The sequence below is a fragment of the Pseudorasbora parva genome, chromosome 14 (assembly GCF_024679245.1).
Source record: "Pseudorasbora parva isolate DD20220531a chromosome 14, ASM2467924v1, whole genome shotgun sequence".
Lineage (NCBI taxonomy): Eukaryota > Metazoa > Chordata > Actinopteri > Cypriniformes > Gobionidae > Pseudorasbora > Pseudorasbora parva.
In genome coordinates this window covers 12,092,069-12,114,917 of record NC_090185.1, presented here as the reverse complement: position 1 = coordinate 12,114,917, position 22,849 = coordinate 12,092,069, and the positions used below count along the sequence as shown (strand labels likewise).

Sequence of the window (22,849 nt, the reverse complement as noted above, 5' to 3'; positions counted from 1 at the left end):
TCATCAGATGTGAGATGAACCGCGGTGCAAGTGCGTGCTGCACCTTTTACACGGCACCCCCGCTCACGTCAGACGGCACCCCGGTTGGGAAACGCTGATTTAAGCGATATAACAAAATATTAATATTCCTATTGAGAGACCCTATGATATATTCAGAATTTGAATAAAACTTTTATTTTCCATTCATGACAATATTTATGTATCGAAATCAGGCTCATATAAATGTCAGGAAAACATGATTCCTGGCTGCCTGTCAATATCCATGGATCACTGGATCTTTAAGTTGTAAGGAACACAATATAGAGTCCAAAACCTTTAGTTTAAACTGATAACAGTTTTTTGTTTTACTTGCGTTTCCCTAATCAAAATCCATTCATGCAGCAGTCCCACTGAGTCCCGACTATCGACGATGCATACCCTCTATTGTAGGGCTGCAGCTATCAATTATTTTTGTAATCGATTAATCTACCACTTAATCAATCGATTAATCGGATAATAATTACTTTTTTCTTAATTAAAGAGCACTAAGAGACAACAAGACGGGTATCTTAAAATTAACATCTAGTTTGTTTTCTTTTTAGAAAATGTGTTTTATTGCTGAAATTGCATACATTAATAACTGAAACTAAACCATTTTAATTCATACAATTGTCATATTATATTATATAAAAATCTATTTCAAATTACTTAAAAAAGGTAAACATACCGGTAGTTCAATCTAAAACTAAACCTACAACCAATAAATCTAAATAATAGTGATATAAATAACAATAATGCCTAAACATTGTATTTATGTTGTGCAACTTAACTTTCATGTTTCATGAAAGTTAAGTTGCACAACATTTTTTTTTTTTAATGAAAGTTAACACTTTCATGTTAACTTTTTATTAAAAAATAGATATAATGAATATGACAACAGAACTTATTATTCATTGTTTTATTTTTTTTACTAAAAATTCACTTGTCCAGCATGTTCCTGCCCTGGGTTTTGACCATTCCCTCCTTTTATTGCTATAATAACTGCATGCCAGTGTGAAGATCTTTACAGAGATCAAATTATCAATAATGTTATCATTCACTAACATTTCACTTCTCAACAGGTTGGGATGGCCAAAATCTTATTTCATTATATGAGTAATTCAATATTTTTTAAGTGTAATTTTATAATTATAATATTTTGTATTGTATCTTTGTTTTTAAAAATAACCAAAAAATGCAAATTACAAACAATATGACAAAAACAGTGCTTTATTTTTCAGCTTCATTAGGTATATTTAACAGTAGCAAGTCAAGAAAGAACTTAAATAATCAAATAAAAAACTGCTTACTTAGTCTTCACTCCATAATTTAATTATACACTGATTCTTAATAAATATATTTTAGTTATTTAGCCAAGCATGTGGTAGTTTTCTATTTTTCATTGGTGTTTGAAATCACACAGAATATTAGGTCTCTATAAGACCTGCACGGATCTAATTACCTCAGCTGTATATGTTCACTAAAGACATATCCGACTTGAATACTCACCAGACTAGGGCTGCACGATTAATCGAAATTGAACCGCAATCGCGATTTGGCTTGTGTGCGATTATGAAAGCTCAAAGGCTGCGATTTTAATTAAATAAATAAATGCCCCTGCAGTGTTAGCGGAGCGGATTTGTGATCAGGAGTAAACGCTGCTCCGTCTGAAAGACTGCGAGTTTGAGTCCCTTATAACGTGCGTTTGAAAAAGCAACACGAGTCAACCATCTTCACAAACTAGTGAAGCGTTCATAAACCTGTTCAACAAAAGACAATGTTTAATAACATGCTTTACCTCACTTCATATCATCAGTCGAGTGTTTGTGAGCTGATGTGGCTTCTCATCACAGAGTGAGGCAGATGAGGCGTTATTTTATAGTATTCTGTACAGTGATGAAGTCTATTAACCTCTTAACCCTCGCCCTGCCCTGAGAAATAAATAAAAAAATGACATACCCCAAATAAAAATGTCTGCAGCTCTTAAACCCTATGGTCTATATCCATAAATGTGGTCTTATTTTAAACTAGACACTTTAAATTATGTTACCCAAAAGTCATAATAACTCAAAGTAGTATAGGGACAGATTAAAACAAGGGGAAATATGCATGTAAGTGACTCACGTTTTTATTTTTTTATTAATCCCTTTTGGAAAAAAATATTAGATTTTAATTTTAATGCCCTGAAATAACCTAAAAATAACCTAAATATATGAATGTCTGATCATGCTTTGATTAAAATTTGAGGACGATTCTCTGAAAAATGTAGCTTCTGTAAGCTTTTATGTCAAAAAAGACTGGGCGTCCTTTCAATAAAGTCCAATTATATTAGAACATTTGTGTAATAGTAAAGAGTATTTTTTATTCAAATAAATCTGCAATAAACTGCTAATTATAATGCATTTGCAGTCCCTGATAACTAAAACAACTATTTACAGAATTTACAAGTGTAAAAAAACTCATTTAGTTGATAAAAACAGTCTCTAATTTAGTCTGCGCGTTGTGTGTAAGTGTGTGTGCTCATACTGGCAGGCGCTGGATACGATGAATGAATACTGTGAAGACGACGCTAAGTAACAGCTAAGTAAGCATGAGGTATTCACCAATGCTTCTTACGACATCTCTTACATAAACTACGCAAAATATTGTCTTTTGATTCGTTACTACATCCATCAATCAAATCTATGCTAGCTATGCATTGGCTAGGCATTGACTGGCTTATCCAACTAAGGACCGGCGAGTTTGACTGACAGATGTATCACCCAGTGACGCGCTCCCTTTCTAGCATGTTTTCTAACCGGGCTTGTGATTGAAGGAAAGAGACATGGGAGGGTTTAATATGACCGGAACAGTCCACAGTACAGGGGAGATTGTCAAAATAAGGCTTACAATCGCTATTTCATTGAAAATGGACATGATTGATTACTCTTCTTAACGCAAAACGCTTATGCAAACAACGGAGGATTTTTAGTTTTTTCCCCTTATTTTTTCGTTGTTTTGGATTAAAAGTGGGATGCATTTTGAAGAGTGGACTCTTACACAGACATGTATGCTGTTGTTTTGTGGATTCGTCCGATCTGATCTGAACGTCAGGAGATGAAAGATGAGTACCGCGTTCATTATGCTAATGTTTAAATAGCCACTGCTTTAGCATTTAATTTAACCCTTTCCTCTCTGGTTTATTTATTGCAAAAACGAGTTCAGAACATGAATCTTGAGTGTTTTAGCTTTCAAATGATACATAGTTTGATATAGTTGATTGAACAGTTTGTATAAAACAAAAGTAATTATAAGTAGAGACACGCCCACTTGCGACAGACGCCCCGCCCACGATCCGGTGCGGATTAAGAAGTTAACCTAGAAATCTAAACGCTCCCTAGCGGCAGCAAATTTAATTTGCCCGCAAGTGTGGTCTAGCAACTCTCAATTCCTATCTGAGCTGTATTCCTCAGAATCTGGACGGCCCAATCACATCGTGTATAGAGTCGGCGGGCAGGGCCATAATGACGACGGCCGAGTTGCGTTTGCGTGCTTCTAGTTAACACAGAAACTGGCGAACGGCGGTCTTTCGAATCAGCTCTGCCCGCGCCTCCAGAAGACTTGGAGTTAAGCTTTCCTCTGAGAAAAGAACAAAGAACGGCACTGAAGTCATTCTTAAAAAGGGAAGATGTGTTCGGAGTTTAGCCGACCGGATATGGCGAATGTTTAATCAGTCAGCGAGCTCTGCTTCACCTTCGTTGCTCTGGTTGGTTTTAGCGCTATCCTATCGCGTACAGAGGGAGTTTGAAAGACAACCGTTTATCCCGCCCCTCGGATTGAGCCCTGTCAATGGTGAGTTTCCAGACCAAACATCTTGATTTTATCTTGGTCAGGCTAGAAGTCTATCTCAATCAGCACTGCATTATAACTTTATTATTATGAAAATATCCTTGACGGCTTGAAGAACTCAATACACCATATTTTGCTGCAGTCGCGTTTATTGTCGTCATGTTTAATCAAAGCGTCTCTATCTTCTGTTTACACCGCGTCAGCTTCACATCAGGGATTTCCTGAAAACTAATGTCAATTACTTCTCTGAGGCGAATGTGGCGTTTTCTGCTCGAGGGCGCCCTCTGGCTTTCAGTATGAATTAAAAACTTTTGGGTAATCAATAATAAGAAAATAATACTTAATGAATTTTAAACCTTATTTATTGGACAATCCATGTTTTTCTTCAGTGTACTGGAGTTTGTGTCAGTGGATGCACAAGAGGTTCATATTTCATATTAAAGACATAGACTTTAAGAAATGTATATCACAGATAAACAACAACACACACACACACACACACACACCTTTTTTATTTTTATTTTATTTTTTTACAATAACTCCTTAGGCTTAGACCTTTCTAATGTTTTTTAGTCATAGGCTGTCTGCATATTAATAGATAACCCAGCTGTTTTTTTTTTTTTGTAAAATAAGTTCTGTAAAATATTACTAAAATAATAATAATAATTAGTATTATATTGTTATATTTATTCTGACATACTCTTTTATTATTTGTAATTATAAAAATCTTACTGTAGTGGTAATATTTCTTATTTTTAAAAATATTTTTACCATTAATAATAATCATAATTATTATAATTATTAGTCACATTAATATAAAAACACAAAATGTTATATACACACACTTTTCATTTATAAAAAATAATAATAACAATAATCGCATTTTAAATCACAATTTTTCCCAGAATAATCTTAAAGGGATCCCCTGGTGTTGAGACTTGTATGGCTTAATATAACATAAATGATGTCTCTTACTGAATTATGTAGTAGAAAACCCATGAAAGATCTACGTTATTGGTTTTATATTTGGACCATGGGCGGCGCCATTTTGTTTGCGTTCTAGGTTGATGACGTAGAGTGGTTGAACTCCTCAATCAGCTGGAGTTACCCGTAGCTATTTTTACCACAACGCAACTCGAAAATTGTTTCAGAGTTAAACAAAACCAATGAATTGCTTTGTAATTGTACTTAAAACACACTCAAACATACATGTGCACACAAACTCACCTACACAAACAGATCGGCGGCCGGGCACACACACCTGACAGACTGCGTTGTCTCAATCGAGATGTTGGGCTGCTCAGTCTCCATGACAGGGGCTGAATCTGAAATCGACCCCTATACCCTGAAATAGGGCATTATTTGAAGGGACGGCCATTTGTAGTGTTGTCCGACATCATAGTGGACATGTTCGAGTGCAGTCATTCAGTCTCACGTTGCACCGCAATAACGAGTGTAAAGCCGATTTACAAACAGCTGTCCGACTTCACGCACTCAAACATACATGTGGACACAAACTCTCTCGCTCACACAGACTCACACACACCCCAACAGATCGGCGCGAACACACACACACACACACACACACACACATATGAGGCGCGAACAGATCGGCGCGAACACACACGCACTGCGTGCGCGCATACATCACTATTCCCTGTGTTGATATCATAGATAGACTGTTGATATGCAGTAGATTAACTGTAATGCCTAATGTATCCAACAGAGGGAAATATCTAGGTAGGATGATGGGATAACGTGAGGAAGAGAGGCAGGATGTTTTGGTGATGATGCATGGGATTGGTTTTTGCATTAAAGTTTGAGCACAAGCTCAGTGAATTAACCTCAATCTTTAAACTTTCACTTTTAAGACACAAATTACTTTCGCTACTTTTGTTCACTAATACAACTTGAAGGAGTGAATGAAGACGAGTGCGTGAAGTCGGACAGCTGTTGTAAATCGGCTGTACACTTGTTATTGCGGTGAACGTGAGACTGAATGACTGCACTCGAACATGTCCACTATGGTGTCGGACAACACTACAAATGGCCGTCCCTTCAAATAATGCCCTATTTCAAGGTATAGGGGGTCGATTTCGGATTCAGCCCCTGTCGTGGAGACTGAGCAGCCCAACATCTCGATTGAGACAGCGCAGTCTGTCAGGTGTGTGTGCGCGCCCGCCGATCTGTTTGTGACTTGTGTAGGTGAGTTTGTGTGCACATGTATGTTTGAGTGTGTTTTAAGTACAATTACAAAGCAATTCATTGGTTTTGTTTAACTCTGAAACAATTTTCGAGTTGCGTTGTGGTAAAAATAGCTACGGGTAACGCCAGCTGATTGAGGAGTTCAACCAATCTACGTCATCAACCTAGAACGCAAACAAAATGGCGCCGCCCATGGTCCAAATATAAAATCGATTTTTTTAAATAACGTAGATCTTTCATGGGTTTTCTACTACATAATTCAGTAAGAGACATCATTTATGTTATATTAAGCCATACAAGTCTCAACACCAGGGGATCCATTTAAAAATAAACTCTTCACATTCGATTTTCAACCATCTGTTAATTACCCCTAGGTTCATTTCTCACCGGAGTTGTCCTTTAATACAATAAGAAACGTTGAAAAGAATGTTTAAACATGAAACTAAAATATCAGTAGGTGGCGGCAGGTCTCAATGAGTCGCTTCGTTGATATTTGGCTTGACGGCTGATATTTGGAGATTCAAGCCAATAATCTAACTTTTAGCATATGTTAGCATCTGCTGGGCTGATCCATGTAAATTGTATTGTACTAGGGTGTGTCACTCTCCAATAATCTACCAAGTCATTGGATAAACAAAAATTGTTTAGCATTTCATTATATTCTGGTTGTGATCCTTTAGGAGGTTTTCTATCAAGCCAGGAATAGGTGCTATGTTAAAATCACCTCCTATTATCATCATCCTATCAGTGGCATAGGTTGCACTCCATTCCCTAATAGCTTGAGTTAACTTTAACAACATATTCCTATTGAGAGACCTGTTATTGTACCTGCCTTTCAAAGCTTTCAAACTTTTTTTCCGAACGCATCCAGTCTCTCCTCAAATCTTTGTGACAGAGCGTGAATAGCATCGTAAAGGCTTTATGCTTACTTCTCTTAAATCATCTCTCTTCTTCAGTTTCTTTGGAAGGGCTCAGTGCTCGCTCTAGTTAAGTGTTTTCTGTGTGACAAATATTCTGCGACGTTCTAACAGTCAGGATTCACACACAACGGGTCTGCTAATGTCCGATTAACGGCCGAATGACTTATTTGAACCAAATAATTTTAACAACCTGTCCAATACTGAACTGAACGAATCAGTTTAGTCATTTAATCAGAACACCTCAGAAATAAGAACAGAAGTGTGCTTACCCAATTTAGCAAGAGTGGATAGTAAGAATTAGTTTTAATTATCCACAGTTTATTTATGTTGACAATGTGTAGTAAAATAAATAGTCTAAAATCATTTAGTTTAGACTGGAGTAAGATGAATACAGAACAAAAGTTGTTGTTTGTTAGCTAGCTGATCATTTTATTAAATTGTATATGGCAGAACATTTGGCTATTTGTTAATTGTTAATGCTATTTCTAATATTGATATGAGTATATACCCAAACAATTATTTGTAAATAATGTAAAAATGAGGAACAAAAGAAACTTCGAGATCATCCATATCACAAGATAAGAGATCATACATACCAAATTATATTAATATTTATAAAGATATTTTATATCAAAATAAGAAAAAAATGACTTTCTTTGTATTTTTTTAACATTTATTGTCAGTATTGCACAAGGATAGGGTTGTGTGTGTGTGTGTGTGTGTGTGTGTGTGTGTGTGTAGTTAATCAAAATAAAATGCAAGTACAGGGTTTCTTTTCCTTGCTGTTGCACAATAAAGCTGCACAATAACATTTCCACAATGTAAGTGAAAAATATATAAAATAATTTGCCTAGTATTTTCCCTTGCATATCTGTATGATACATATTCAATCAATCAATCAATCAACTTTATTTATATAGCGCGTTTACAATCACGATTGTGTCAAAGCAGCTTCACAGTGTCAAACAGGATAATATTGCGACAAAATTGATTTGGCTGTACAGTCGTACTGGAGAAAACAGTAATGTTATCAGCTTAGTTTAATTTATCATATAGCAACAATGTTGGCAGATCAGTATTTAAGTTTATAGAATTAAATAAGACCTAATTCATACATTTTATTTGTATAATAAGTTGAATAACTTTAATCATATTTTTAGTGTCCCCAACTGAGCAAGCCAAGCCAAAGGCGACAGTGGCAAGGAACCAAAACTCCATCAGGGCATGATGGAGAAAAATAAACCTTGGGAGAAACCAGACTCAGTCGGGGTGCCAGTTCTCCTCTGGCCTATTAACACACCGTGTAAGATTATTATTCTGGCAACCTTACAGGTCAGAAATCATATTAGATTGGAATATTCAAAATTTCAGGGTATAACGGAAGAGACAGATTTATTTGGAAATAAATGATGGGATGGTGCGTCAATTACACAAGAGTATGAATACATGAAAGATTGGAATTATTGCGCCGATGACGGGTTTTGAGCATGTCGTGCCAGTGAGGCAAATTCGGAGGAGACACCATTTGACACGGCTCAGCAGACACTCCAGGATGAGCAGGTCCACCATCCGATACGGACACGGCCCAGATCCGGGATAAACCTCGGGATAAACAGAGAGACTAACATTAGCGTAGATGCCACTCTTTTTATGATGTAACGAGTACATCAGGTGTTATGGGAAGTGTTCCCGGTTCCGGCTGACCTAGTTAATGCAGCCGAACAATCAGTCAATTGATTTGAATAATGAAAGTTTAAAATGTTCTATGTGTATGCCATAGTAAAGAGATGTGTTTTTAGTCTAGATTTAAACTGACAGAGTGTGTCTGCTTCCCGAACAATGCTAGGAAGACTATTCCACAGTTTAGGAGCTAAATAGGAAAAGGATCGACCGCCTGCAGTTGATTTAGATATTCTAGGTATTATCAACTGGCCAGAGTTTAGAGACCGCAATAGACGTGATGGAGTATAATGCGTTAAGAGCTCGCTTAAGTACCGGGGAGCTAAACGATTTAGTGCTTTGTAAGTAATAAGCAAGATTTTAAAATGTATGCGATGTTTAATAGGGAGCCAGTGCAATGCTGACAGAACTGGACTAATATGATCATACTTCCTGGTTCTAGTAAGAACTCGAGCTGCTGCATTTTGGACTAGCTGGAGTTTGTTTATTAAGCGAGCAGGGCAACCACCCAGTAGAGCATTACAATAATCTAGCCTTGAGCTCATGAACGCATGTACTAACTGTTCAGCATTTTGCATTGAAAGCATGTGCCGTAATTTAGATATATTTTTAAGATGATAGAATGCGGTTTTACAGATGCTAGAAACGTGGCTTTCAAATGAAAGATTGGTATCAAAGAGCACACCCAGGTTCCTCACTGACGACAAGGGCTTGACAGAGCAGTCATCAAGTGTTAGACAGTATTCTCGGTTACTACTTGTGGAACTTTTCTGTCCAATAATTAAAAATTCAGTTTTATCTGAATTAAGTTGCAGGAAATTTCTATTCATCCAATTTTTTATATCAGCTATGCATTCCGTTAATCTTGTGAATTGGTAGGTTTCGTCAGGGCGTGAGGAAATATAGAGCTGAGTATCGTCAGCATAACAATGAAAACTAACGCCATGTTTCCTAATGATATCTCCCAGTGGTAGCATATACAGGGTGAAAAGCAACGGTCCTAACACTGAGCCTTGCGGTACCCCATACTGAACTTGTGATTGGTGTGACATCTCTTCATTTACTGCTACAAACTGATAACGGTCAGATAAGTATGATTTAAACCATGCCAAAGCAGTTCCACTAACGCCAACATAATTTTCGATTCTATTCAGAAGAATATTGTGATCGATAGTATCAAATGCAGCGCTAAGATCGAGTAACACTAATAGAGAGATACAACCACGATCAGATGATAAGAGTAAATCATTTGTAACTCTAATTAGAGCAGTCTCAGTGCTATGATACGGTCTAAATCCTGACTGGAAATCCTCACATATACCATTTCTTTCTAAAAAGGAACATAATTGTGAAGACACAGCCTTTTCTAGTATTTTTGATAGAAACGGTAGATTCGAGATTGGCCTGTAATTGACTAATTCTTTAGGATCAAGTTGCGTTTTTTTAATAAGTGGTTTAATTATAGCCAACTTAAAAAGTTTTCGGTACATATCCTAATGTCAAAGATGAATTAATGATATTAAGCAGAGGATCTATGACCTCTGGAAGTATCTCTTTTAATAGCCTAGTCGGTATAGGGTCAAGCATACATGTTGTTGATTTTGATGATTTTACAAGTTTAGCCAATTCTTCTCCTCCTATAGTAGTGAATGAGTGTAATTTTTCCTCAGTGACACTACAGCGCTCTGTCTGAAGTGATACTGTAATAGACGGCTGCATGGTTATAATTTTATTCCTAATATTATCAATCTTACTAGTAAAGAAGTTCATAAAGTCATTACTGCTGTGTTGTTTACAAACATCAGAAGCTGAAGCTTTATTTTTTGATAATTTAGCTACTGTATCGAATAAATACTTAGGGTTGTGTTTGTTTTCTTCTAAAAGAGTTGAGAAATAAGCAGATCTAGCAGTTTTTATGGCCTCTCTGTATGCAATCATGCTCTCTTTCCACAAATTGCGAAAAACCTCCAGTTTTGTTTTCTTCCAGCTGCGCTCCATTTTTCTGGCTGCTGTTTTAAGGGCCCGAGTGTGCTCGTTGTACCACGGCGTTGGATTATTTGCTTTAATCTTCTTTAAGCGCCGGGGAGCAACTATGTCTAAAGTGCTAGTAAAGAGAGAGTCAATAGTTTCTGTTGCAGCATCAAGTTCATCTTGGCTATCTGTAATGCTGAGGAGATGGAACTGATGAGGAAGATTATGTACAAAGCAATCTTTAGTCGCAGCGGTTATCGTCCTGCCATATTTGAAGCGAGGGGATGGCTTTGCAGCCTTAGGTAAATTAAGTATACATGATATTAGGTAATGATCTGAGATGTCATCGCTCTGCTGCAGAATTTTAACAGTATCAACATTTATTCCATGTGACATTATTAGATCTAAAGTATGATTAAGGCGATGAGTGGGTCCCGATATGTGTTGTCTAACTCCAATAGAGTTTAGAATGTCTCTAAATGCCAATCCCAATGCGTCTTTTTCATTGTCTACGTGGATATTAAAATCCCCAACAATTAGTACTTTATCTACAGCTAATACTAACTCCGATACAAAATCAGCAAATTCTTTGATAAAGTCTGTATTGTGCCCTGGTGGCCTGTATACAGTAGCCAACACAAATGTCAGACGGGATTTATCATTTACACTACACAACGTTACATAAAGCACCAAAACTTCAAAGGAATTATATTTGAAACTAGACTTCTGAGTAATGCTGAAAATATTATTATAAATTATAGCAACACCTCCCCCTTTACCTTTCAGACGTGGCTCATGTTTATAACAATAATCTCGGGGGGTGCACTCATTTAAAGTAATGTAATCGTCAGGTTTTAGCTAGGGATGCACCGATCATGATTTTACATGGCCGATTCCGATTTTTTTCAAGCAAATTGGCCGATTCCGATTCCGATACCGATTTCCGATTTTATTTTATTTTAAGCAACAAACAATAAAGAAAGAAAGTATACATGAACAAGATGTTTATTTGTTATTTAATAGGCCAATTTGGCTTTTGGCCAATGAAAACAAGTTTGCAATCTGAAATTAATAGGAAATTAAATTTTAGGTTGAACCTATTAAAAAAATGAACATTACCTATTAACTTTAACATATGCATATTCTGCAATCCAAACAACACAATCAACACACATTGAACAATCCAAACAAAGAATTAACTTAAATCAGCATTTGTTTTTAAATTCAGTTTAAAGAAAAAAAGTCTTTACCAGTTAAATTAAAATAAATAATTAAATTAAATAATTAAAAAAAGTTTATAAATACATTGTTCCAAAAAATGTTAAATCAAATAATGTTTAGTGCAACGAAAAAACAAAGAAAACAAAGATGCTACAGCAAATTAATTCAATGTAATTAAGGTAAGGTAAAATAAAAAATAAAATAAAAATGATCATCCTTAACTGATAGTAGGCCTATTTCACTTCAAGTGCATGGATGTTCTTTTTTACAAACAGAAGCATTTTTGCTTTCTCACAAGTTAGTCTGTTTCGTTTCTCTTTCAACACGTGAGAAGCTGAGCTGAATAAGTGCTCACTATCGACGCTTGTGCACGGCGCAGAGAGAAGCTCGCGCAACTTCAGCGAGTGCAGGAAAGCGGCTCTTACCGTATTTGTGTGCCCGTACACCAACGGCTGTTTGCTTCTTGGTATCTGTACTTCAGACAGGTAGCTCTGCATTTCCAGTCCTGCTTCCACAAGTGACGTTCGCGATCGCGAATGATTGTAATATAAGCGTATGTGGATTGCGCAAGCGGGCGCACTTCCGGAAAAATCGGCGGAAAGAAAAAAAAAAACGTCCGGTTGCCGGTCGCGCGCCAGAAGCAAAAACCGTCCGGTTCCGATTTTTGGCCGGTCAACCGGTGCATCCCTAGTTTTAGCCAGGTTTCTGTCAAGCACAGCACATCTAAGTTATGATCTATAATCATATCATTGACAACAGGCGTTTATGGCGAAAGGGATCGAATATTCAGCAACCCGAGCTTTATCAATTGTTCATCCGTATTATATCTGTTGTTTATTTGTTGGACATCAATTAAATTTTTACTGTTGAATGGTTTTGATGGTTTTTTTGTATTTAATAATTCGGGGAACAGACACAGTCTCTATATGATAATATCTAGGTGAAAGAGTCTCTATGTGCTGGGATTTAGCTGACTTTGGTGACGTGAGACAGCTAGCAGACGGTTGGTTTAGCCAGTTTGTCTGCTTCCTGACCTGGGCCCCAGTGAGTCAAGGTTTAGCTCTAAGACTATGTGCCAAATTACTAGAGAGAAGAGCAGCACCAGCCCAGGAGGGATGAATGCCGTCTATCTTCAACAGGTCAGGTCTGCCCCAAAAACTTTTCCAATTGTCTATGAACCCCATGTTATTTTGCAGACACCACTTAGACAACCAGCCATTGAGTGATGATAATCTGCTAACTATTTCATCACTCCTTTTCGCAGGGAGAGGACCAGAGAAAACTACGGCTTTTGACATCGTACTTGCGAGTTTACACACCTCTTTAATGTTAATTTTGGTGATCTCCGACTGGCGAAGTCGAACATCATTAGTGCCAACGTGAATAATAATCTTAGGGAATTTACGATTAGCTTTTGCCAGCACTTTTAAATTTGCTTTGATGTCAGGCGCTCTGGCTCCCGGTAAACATGTGACTGTTGGCTGGTGTCTCTATTTTCACATTCCGTGTAATAGAATCGCCAATAACTAGGGCACTTTCAACAGGATCCTCAGTGGGTGCATCACTGAGTGGGGAGAACCTGTTTGATGTTCTAATCGGAACGGAAGAGCGGTTTTTTGATCCGCGACTATGCTTTCTCATCGTCACCCAGCCCTGCTGCGCGGGTTCAGCCGGAACCAAACAATGAGTGTTCACTAAGCTAGTCGCATCCAAAGCAGTATCTAAAGCTGTTACATTCTCACTACTCTCACATAAAGCTTGGATGCGTGTCTCTAAATCTGAAATCTTCTCCGTCAGCCTGATTAATTCCTTACATTTATCACATGTGAAGCCCTGTTCGCCAACGGAGATAGATATGCTAAACATGTAGCATGCAGTGCAAGTGACAATGACAGGAGAAGAAGACATGGCTTACCGTATTTGTTGATGAATCCAAAACTTACCACAGTTGTCTGATGGAGTCTTTTTAATAATCCAACTCACCACAGTTGTCTAAAGAACTCAGAAAACAGGAGACCCGGATGCTGGGATGGAAGGCAACCAGGCTAGCGAAAAGCTAACGTGTGGTAGTGATTTAGATTAAAAGCTAGTAATGTCAAATTTAAATTGATAGGCTATATTAAACACTATATGGCGATGAGTAAGTTATATTTAGCAGTGTAGATTATATTCCACCTCCTGTTATTAATACTTCATAGAGTTTAGCGTTTTTATGGAAATTTGAATTTTAAAATGGGCATGAGCGCTTTGTGTCAACTCTTTTACTGTCAGTTTGGTGTTTCTGTCCACCATAGACCGTAAACAATATGGACACGTCGTATGCATGCCTCCCACTGACGAAAAGTTAAAGGACAACTCCGGCAAATTTTTAAGTCAATGAGAAGAGCCTCTTCATAAACATAACGCTCTTCTCAACTGGACTATTTTTCGGCTACAACGTCGTTCCCAAGGGACTTCAGCGCAAGACACAGCTAGCCGTTTAAAACAGGTGAATTTAAACAATCGCTAAGTGGCTAAACGCATCTCGTTGTCGTGTAAGGGACCTGTTCTTGTTGAACAGACATTTTAATTGCATTTTGTGTCTGTTAAGAGGCGACGACTCAAACGGATGTTACCCTGCGCGGCGGCGGGCAAGTTAACAGGGACGCTAAAGACAGCCTTCTCTAATCTCGGTTGATAGCGCGCTATACGCGTCACGGTCAAATGTATTTACATAGAAACCAATGTTAATATATCGAGATTTAAATTCAGAGACAAAAAATAATCTATGCATGACTAGGCATGTGCCAATATCAATTTTTCATGTTGCGATTAATTGCTGAAGTTTTATCACTGTATACAATATTATCACGATATTGAAATAAGTTGCAAAAAAAGTGTTGCCATAGCATACCAGCTATAAGAACTATTTTTGTAATAAAAATAACTGAATGTTTAAATACAATAGTGCACCAAACATATATATATAGCTCTGGAAAAAAAATTAAGAGACCACTTAACACTTAAAATCAATGAGAAATCAATGTTAAGTGGTCTCTTGATTTTTTTCAGAGCTGTAAAAGTACAATTTTCATACAGATTAAAGTGCAAACGAATTAGGCTATAAAAAACAACAGGTAGGCTAACAAATTACAATAAGGTCTGATTATTTAATGCATTACCTAAGATTGAGCAACAGCTACATTTGGTACAGAAAGTATAATGTTTTTGGTAATGTTAGTTAAGAAATGCTGATCATTGTTAGTTTTATCTTAGGTCCATTAAGAAAGTTATTTTGATTTTAATGTTATTAAACACTAACTAAGAAATTAACATTACTTAGAATGATTAATTCTTTATAAGTATTTTTCATTGTCAGTTTGGTAATAAAGAATTAACATGTTAACTAATGAAGTCATATGTCTCAAAGTTTTACTGAACAATAACAAATAATTAGAACAGTTCTAATCATTAGGGCATGTTGTAGTCCAGATTAAAACATAAAAATGTTTAAATTTGAAAATAAATAGCCTATTAAGTCTTTAAGTATTAAGTATTTGGTGCTGTGATGAACAACATTGAGATTACAAAAAACGAATGGCTGTTTTAAAAACTACACGCAGTTTCTTTTGTTTGTTTGCTGGTTTCCGGGGTAACCGGCCGCATTCTGCAGTTCATCAGCGCCCTCTGCTGTCACTGAGCGGCACTTCAGCAGCACGTCTCCTTCACTCCTTCATCTGCTTCTCATATTACATCTGAGTGTGTGTCCCTTTGACGCAGAATACTGCGGTGTTGAGCATTTACTGTATACAGTTGATTGGCAAGCTATTATTGAATGCATTATAAAAAAATATTAATTGTTAATAAATTATTATTTACGATATTTTAAAGTGCCCACGATATCAATATCGTGCATATTCATTATCGTGATAAATCGCATTATCGAAAATTCGTTCATTCAATGTCTAGAATGAACTGTCATTTTATTCGCATCTAAATATGAGGAGGGCGCTCTCAAAGAAAGTCCAAAAGTGGATTCGTAGAAGTAATACCCTGTCAAGCTGGAGCTGCAGCTGAAGGAAAACAATCGTTATGAGTGATGAAACGTGACGAAGACAATCAGACGAGTGCGACAATATATGCTTTATGTGTTTTTCAAGTCATCTCAATGTAGCCTATTTATTGACAATAAAGTATCATATGAATAATGCAGCTTTTTTAATGTTCAGTAGTCTGCTTACCAAGGCTGCATTTATTTAATCAAAAACAGTTAAACAGTAATATTGTGAAATATTATTACAAATTAAAACAGCCTTTTTGCTATCTGAATAATTTATTCCTGTGATCAAAGCTGAATTTATCATCATTACTCCAGTCTTCAGTGTCACATGATCCTTCACTGATCATTCTCATATGAGGATTTGATGATCAACACACATTTATGATTATTATCTGTGTTGAAAACAGTTGTGCTGCTTAAATGTTGTGGAAACCATGATTCATTTTATTTTTTAGGATTCTTTGATGAATAGAAAGTTCAATTGACAGCTTTTATTTGCATTTATTAAATAAATTATCTTTTATAATATAAAAAATATCACTTGTGATCAATTGAATGCATGTCTGATCAATAAACGTATTAATTTCTCTCTTTTTTTAATTGTACCACAAATGTTTAGATGGTTTCCACAAAAATTAAGCAGCCCCATGAGCAGCACAACTGATAATAATCATAAATGTGTGTTGATCATCAAATCATCATTTGAGATTGATTAGTGAAGGATTATGTGACACTGAAGACTGGAGTAATGATGATAAATGCAGCTTTGATCACAGGAATAAATCACACTACTATATATTCACATATAGAGAACAGCTGATTTACATCAGAATATTATTATTATTTTTTTTAATTTGCATAAAATCTATGGAGACTTAATGCACAAGTGTTTGTAGTAAACCAATCATAAAATTGGCATAAAATATTATAGATATTAGAGGTTATTGCTCAGAAGTGTATTTGATATCTTACCAAATTAAAAGCAAGAGATGCGATAAATTATATCAGTCGAAAAAAAATTGGTATTACGACATTTCTGTCCCCCACACTCCTGAACAGATGGCTACGCCCCTGGTCTGGGCATTAACTGTAATACCTCCTTGTTGCAAGCACCAATCCGGTTTGTTTTTTTCTATAGACTGTACTCAAAGATATAACGATCAAGATAAACTTAAAAATTCGCCGGAGTTGTCCTTTAAGTATTATTTGCTCATAAAAGAAAAAGATTAATTCCCACAAAGCTGCAATGCCTTTTGATAATCAAAACTTCTCTCATGGTACACTTACACACCCGCATATACGAGAGCAGTGCCAATCATATGCATATACCACATTTTATCATAAGTGGGGACTTCCACTGGTCTTGGTCTATACTCGGTCTCGGCCTGTCTGGGTCTAGACCCTTCAAAGTAGGGCTGGGCGATATGGCCAAACAAATTATCACTATCATTTTCCACATCAGTCGATATCGATAAATATCACGATAAATGTAAAATCTTTATTTCTTTTTAACTTTAAATATTTTTGCTCCTGCGTGAAAGATGTAGAAAAGGGTTAACTTGTGTTTTAAACTATCCTTTATTGTCAAAACATGACAAACACTTCCCAAACAGGTTAAACCTTAACTGTGGTCAGCATTTTTTTACTCTACGCTGTATATCAATAATATTAGTTATTAGTAGTTAGCCTACTTAATTGTGTGAGTAGTAAAACACTAAAAATGCAAACGGGCAAAAAAATGCGTTTTAAGTTGAGAAACATTTTGAGTCCCCCCTCTCTTACCTCACAGTGGATTGGTCCACCGTGCATCTCACACACACACACACACACACGCATCCATCTCAGTGAGTGACACACACACACACACCTCTCCGACAGTGGGCTGGTTGGGAGAGGAGAGAGAGTAGAAAGTTCAGTAGTTGTGGAATTCCAGTAAGGGCTGTCTAGTAGGGCTGGGATAAACGATTATTTTTTAAATGATTAATCTAGCAATTATTTTTTCGATGCATCAATTAATCTAACGATTAATTTTTCCTGTCCGATTCGGTTACGATTCGATTCGATTACCGATTATCTCCCCATTAATTGCCTAATAGCAATTTATACATGTTGATTTCATTATCTGAATGAAAAAACGAATTCCTTAACATTGCAATATATGTTTATTGCTCTTAAAATTCCAAAGTAAGACTATACAAGAGCAATGCATTCAATAAAACCTTGAAAACATAAAGTAGGCTACACACACACACACACACACACACACACACAAACAAATAAATAAGTATAAACCTACAACAAAGAAACATATTATACGATTTTTCTATGTATGCAACTCAGCCTACAGGCTATGCCATCGATTAAATATCAACAAGTTGGTTAATCAAATCCGGGGACACACTGCTAGCGTGAGCGTCTCGGCTGCGTTGCGTGTCCGTTTTTGTTTCGGCTCACATGTTAACAGGTTGGAGTTTGCACACTGCCTGTGACGCGTGGAAAACGCGTGCATGGTGGAAATAGAAGAGCGCCTATTTTTCACGCGTGTTGGGAGCGTCTCCAGGCAAAATAGAATAGGAAAAGATGTTTATACATCATTTTGACACGAATACATATTATTAAATTACATTTTCATGTTTGAAAGTCTGTAGGTTTACATAAATGCAGATATAGGCCTAATTGTAATAATAAAAAACGTCAATTATCGATTTTGAAATGTTGCAACTGTCAATACAGAAAGAAAAATTCTGTAGCCTATTTTGCCGTCAATACCATAGATATGTGGCTACTGCCAACGTTGTCTTTGCTGTATCAGTAGGCTATTTATGTTTAACATTAGGAATAGGGCTTCCCTCCGCATCAATAGCAGCAGCAGCGCCGCGTCAGACAAAGCTTCTAGTGTCCAATGGCAGAGAAAACGCCACACAGCCCCGTGGCTGACCCGCAACAGAAAACCCACCCGCATCCGCGGCATGACAGTGAAAACAGTTACATGTAGAGTGCATTATGGGCGCCAATACTCCGTTTAAAACCGGAATAGTCCTGGGATGAAACTGCTCTCTAAGAGGATGGATACCCTCGGTGACATCAGCGCGATTAGACATTGAACATTTTAAATTTAAAACAGCTTATTATGTAGGTAACGTAGCCAATGTGTCAGATGCTTTCACTTGATGCAAACGTTTGTTTTTGTGATTAAAATACATCAAATATTACCAAAACATCTGTCTTCCTGTGTGCAGAAATTTGTTTATGTAGCCGTGACAACAAAACGCGTGCGCGCATCCCTGTGATGCTCCGTGCGCACCGCGCGCCAACCCCATAGACTGTGGCCAACCCGCAAGCCTTGCACTTCTGAAAGTCTGAGGAGCCACTCGTGTTGCTACCATAGATATACATAATAAATAATATACTTAATTACATAAAATACTTTATTATGTACATCTATGGTTGCTACTACTCTCCGGCGCCGCCTTCTTTATTTTGAGTCTGACGAATCGACGCGCATATTTTGCGTCGACGTATTTTTCGATGACGTCGACGCGTTGTCCCAGCCCTACTGTCTAGTCTATTTTATTAATTTTAAACGTTGAATGAAATTATTTCTCTTTTGATACATGCGATGCTGAGTCTTTAATACATCACCAAAGACAAACAATTATGATAGCAATGTACAAGTCCAAAGTCTTAGTGATTATAGTTTGGTAACGTTAGCTTGTTGTAAGTCACCCACCGCAACTAACAAGGTGATGAGCCGGTGCGTGAATGTAGTTAATGTAGATTTGCCGCTGTGTTGGGCTCAATGCTATATGGAAGAACATTTAAGAAGACTAGAAAAACGACTTGACAGATTTGAAGTGTTTGCCCCTATAGCAGCGACTTTCTTTTTGCATGTTCTGCAGACAGGTGACCATACTCAATTAAGTTTCCCTCAGGACTTTTGTAAAAGCCAAAATATGACCACATGCAACTTTTATCGATATTATTGGTTACTTCAATAACACAAACTTATTGCTGCCTTGAAGAGCAAGCGGGTGAAGATGATGATGATGAAGCCGCCGCCGCTCCTCCATGTCTCTCCTGAGAGCTCATCTTTACGAACTAGCCTAATACAAAGCACCGTGAGATCATTCCAATATGCGCAGGTCAGAGAGGACCTGTCCATCAAAAGCTCTGTATCCAATCAGAATAGTTCAGGGGTTTTCAAACTGGGGTCCGGGGACCCCCAGGGGTCCTCCAGAAGGTTCTAAGGGGTCCCCAGAAAATTTCAGAGAATAAAAAGACAAAGCAAAAATTGAGTCTACCAAACAATCTAATGGTTTCATTTCTAATTGTTTCTCCTTGTTTGCCATATACATACTTTCAACATTTTTATATGTTTGCTTTGTATCTTTCTAGTGAGTTTTTCTCACTCTAGTCCCTTTTATCTTGTTCACTGGGGTTCTTAACATGGTACGCATGCTGCTTACAAAGAACTACATTATGAAAGTTGCTTAAACAAGTACATTTTCATTGAAAATGTTTTTCTTCAAGTTAATACATACAATAAGTATAACCAATTTAAGTTTGGAAACAATATGTTGTATTTATAATGTCACACTATTTATCTAATAGTTTATAAATAAATAAATATATAGATGTATTTTAGGAAAGGGGTCCCCCATAAAGGTTTCTCATATCTGGGGGTCCTTGGCATCGTGAAGTTTGAAAACCCCTGGAATAGATCACTGTTAAGCCCGCCCCCATGAGAGGTTTGTGTCAAAACAGCAAACGAAAAACTGAGAAACGTAAGCTAAATCTTTGGCAATGCATTCACAATCCACGATTTGCGAAAACGAATATTTGAAAAACATTAACAAAGAATGAAGTATACTGAATATCCTGTTACATTTGTGCAACGGAGTTCATTTTTTTTCATTTTCAAAGTGTTTTTCTTCTTTTGTAATGGCATATTTTCTGAAAAAGTTTAGTTCAGTTTTATTGAGACAAAGGTAATTCCATACAAGCTGAATATGTAACTTTGTCTGATATCGAACCTATTGTTTTGATTACATTTTAAAATATGTATCGACTTACAAATGAAATAAGAAAAAAACTGTTCCTGAAAATATCATGCATTATTGATAACACAAATACATGTTTAGTTTGACCGTTTTATAATCCATTGCATTTACAAACTTTAAAATAATACAGTGATAAGACAGCTTTATGTGACGTTTCCAAATGTGATTCGTTTTATACACTTGAAACCTGCATTTCATTCCTCTGAACATACAACACAACACGCATGCTCAGCTCATCTGTTCTCAGTATCGTGTCCGAAAGAAACAGTTTTCGATTCTGTTCTGGTGATCCGAGAACCGCTGCACGTTCGGTTACGCACGTGCATGCTCAGTATCAGCTGCTCGTGAGTTCATCAGTTTTACTATCGGGCCTACTATCCTACAGCAATGAAAAATGACCCCCATTTTTAACATTAATTAAATTGCACCATTAAGCTACGCCTTTATTTTGTATAGGCGCCCTCTAGCAGATGGAAAAGTTGCATAGTGCACCTTTAATAGTAATGACCATTATTGCAGGAGTAAATAAACATGGTACACTAATATGTTTAAAGGGGTGGTAAAACGATTTCACTTTTCTAACATATTCTAACGTGTGTGTGGGGGAACAAAATATATTACTCTGGCCTAGTGGTTTTTGGATATTTTACTGCAAAAATACTACATAGTGCACCTTTAATTATTTTCAGATTTTATTTGATGAAAATCACTTGCTGAAACAGGGTTTTGAAATACTGTGTCTATATTCCAGGTGTGTTTGGGGCTGATGAAAAGAGCCAAGGGACCGAGGGAGATAATTTAACCCTACCGACTGGCCTTACTAAAATACAGAGTAGCGATCAGATATTGTGGCTGTATGGATCAGACAAAACCATCATAGCTAAAATTGTTGGAGGAAATTACATCACAGATGTTGATGATGAGAGATTCAAAGGCAATCTGAAGCTGGACAAACAGACTGGATCTCTCACCATCGAAAATATCCGAATAAAAAACTCTGGACTTTATCAACTTGACATCAACAGAGGGACAACATCCAGGAAATTCGATGTAACAGTCTATGGTGAGTAGTTCAATTCTTTTATTGTGACAGTGGTCATGTTTAGATCAGTTGGATTAGGCATCAAATTAGGTTACGTCACTGATTTTGAGAAACTCTTAACGTCTTAGCACTTCTGTTTGCTGATGCTTATTATATGAAATTTCCTGTTTCTACTTTTGGTTGTATGTGTTAGTGTTTTTCCTTGTAATGTGACCGTAAACCCTTGAAAGGAGGTGCTATATAGATAACTTTTTATACATGAGAACTATAGTATCTACACTTTATGTGTATGAAATTGTACAGTGATAAACATAAAAAAACAATCACACAGTACATTTAAATATATGATTGCATCACACCTGCTGAAAAACCTGAGTGAAAGAAATTACACTACACTCCTCAAATAGGGCATTATTTCCCTCAAATAGGGCATTATTTCCCTCAAGTGTCCTTCAAATAGGGCATTGTTTGATGGGACAGCCATTTGTAGTAGTGACCAAAACCATAGTGGACTTTATTGAGTGCACTCATTTGATATCACATTGCACCGCAATAACGAGTGTACAGCTGATGTACACACATCAGCTGTCTCACTTAGCGCACTTGTTTTCATTCTCTCCTTCAAGTGAACTGTATTAGTGGACTAACATAGAAATATGAATGAGGGTTTAGGGGGCAATTTCGTATTCAGCCCTAGTTTTCTATTTCCTATTACATATGAATTGAAAGGAAAGCAAAAACAGAGCCTATCTTAGCAAACAGATTAAATTATAAAAATGTGGACATTTGTGTCATTACTACCATGTCTTTTCACTTGAATTCCTAGTGTGTGTTGTTTGTCATGTAGTGGTTATTCATTCATGTT

The 22,849-nt window shown here is 36.8% G+C and overlaps 1 protein-coding gene across 1 annotated transcript in view; it reads left to right on the top strand.

Annotated features, from left to right (window-relative positions):
• LOC137039727 (CD48 antigen-like) overlaps window positions 1-22,849 on the top strand; it is a 44,353-nt gene that overhangs the window by 3,535 nt on the left and 17,969 nt on the right. The window contains exon 2 of the mRNA XM_067415002.1: window positions 21,694-22,005. Within this exon, the coding sequence (XP_067271103.1) occupies window positions 21,694-22,005 (312 nt within the window). The remainder of the gene's footprint in view (window positions 1-21,693; window positions 22,006-22,849) is intronic.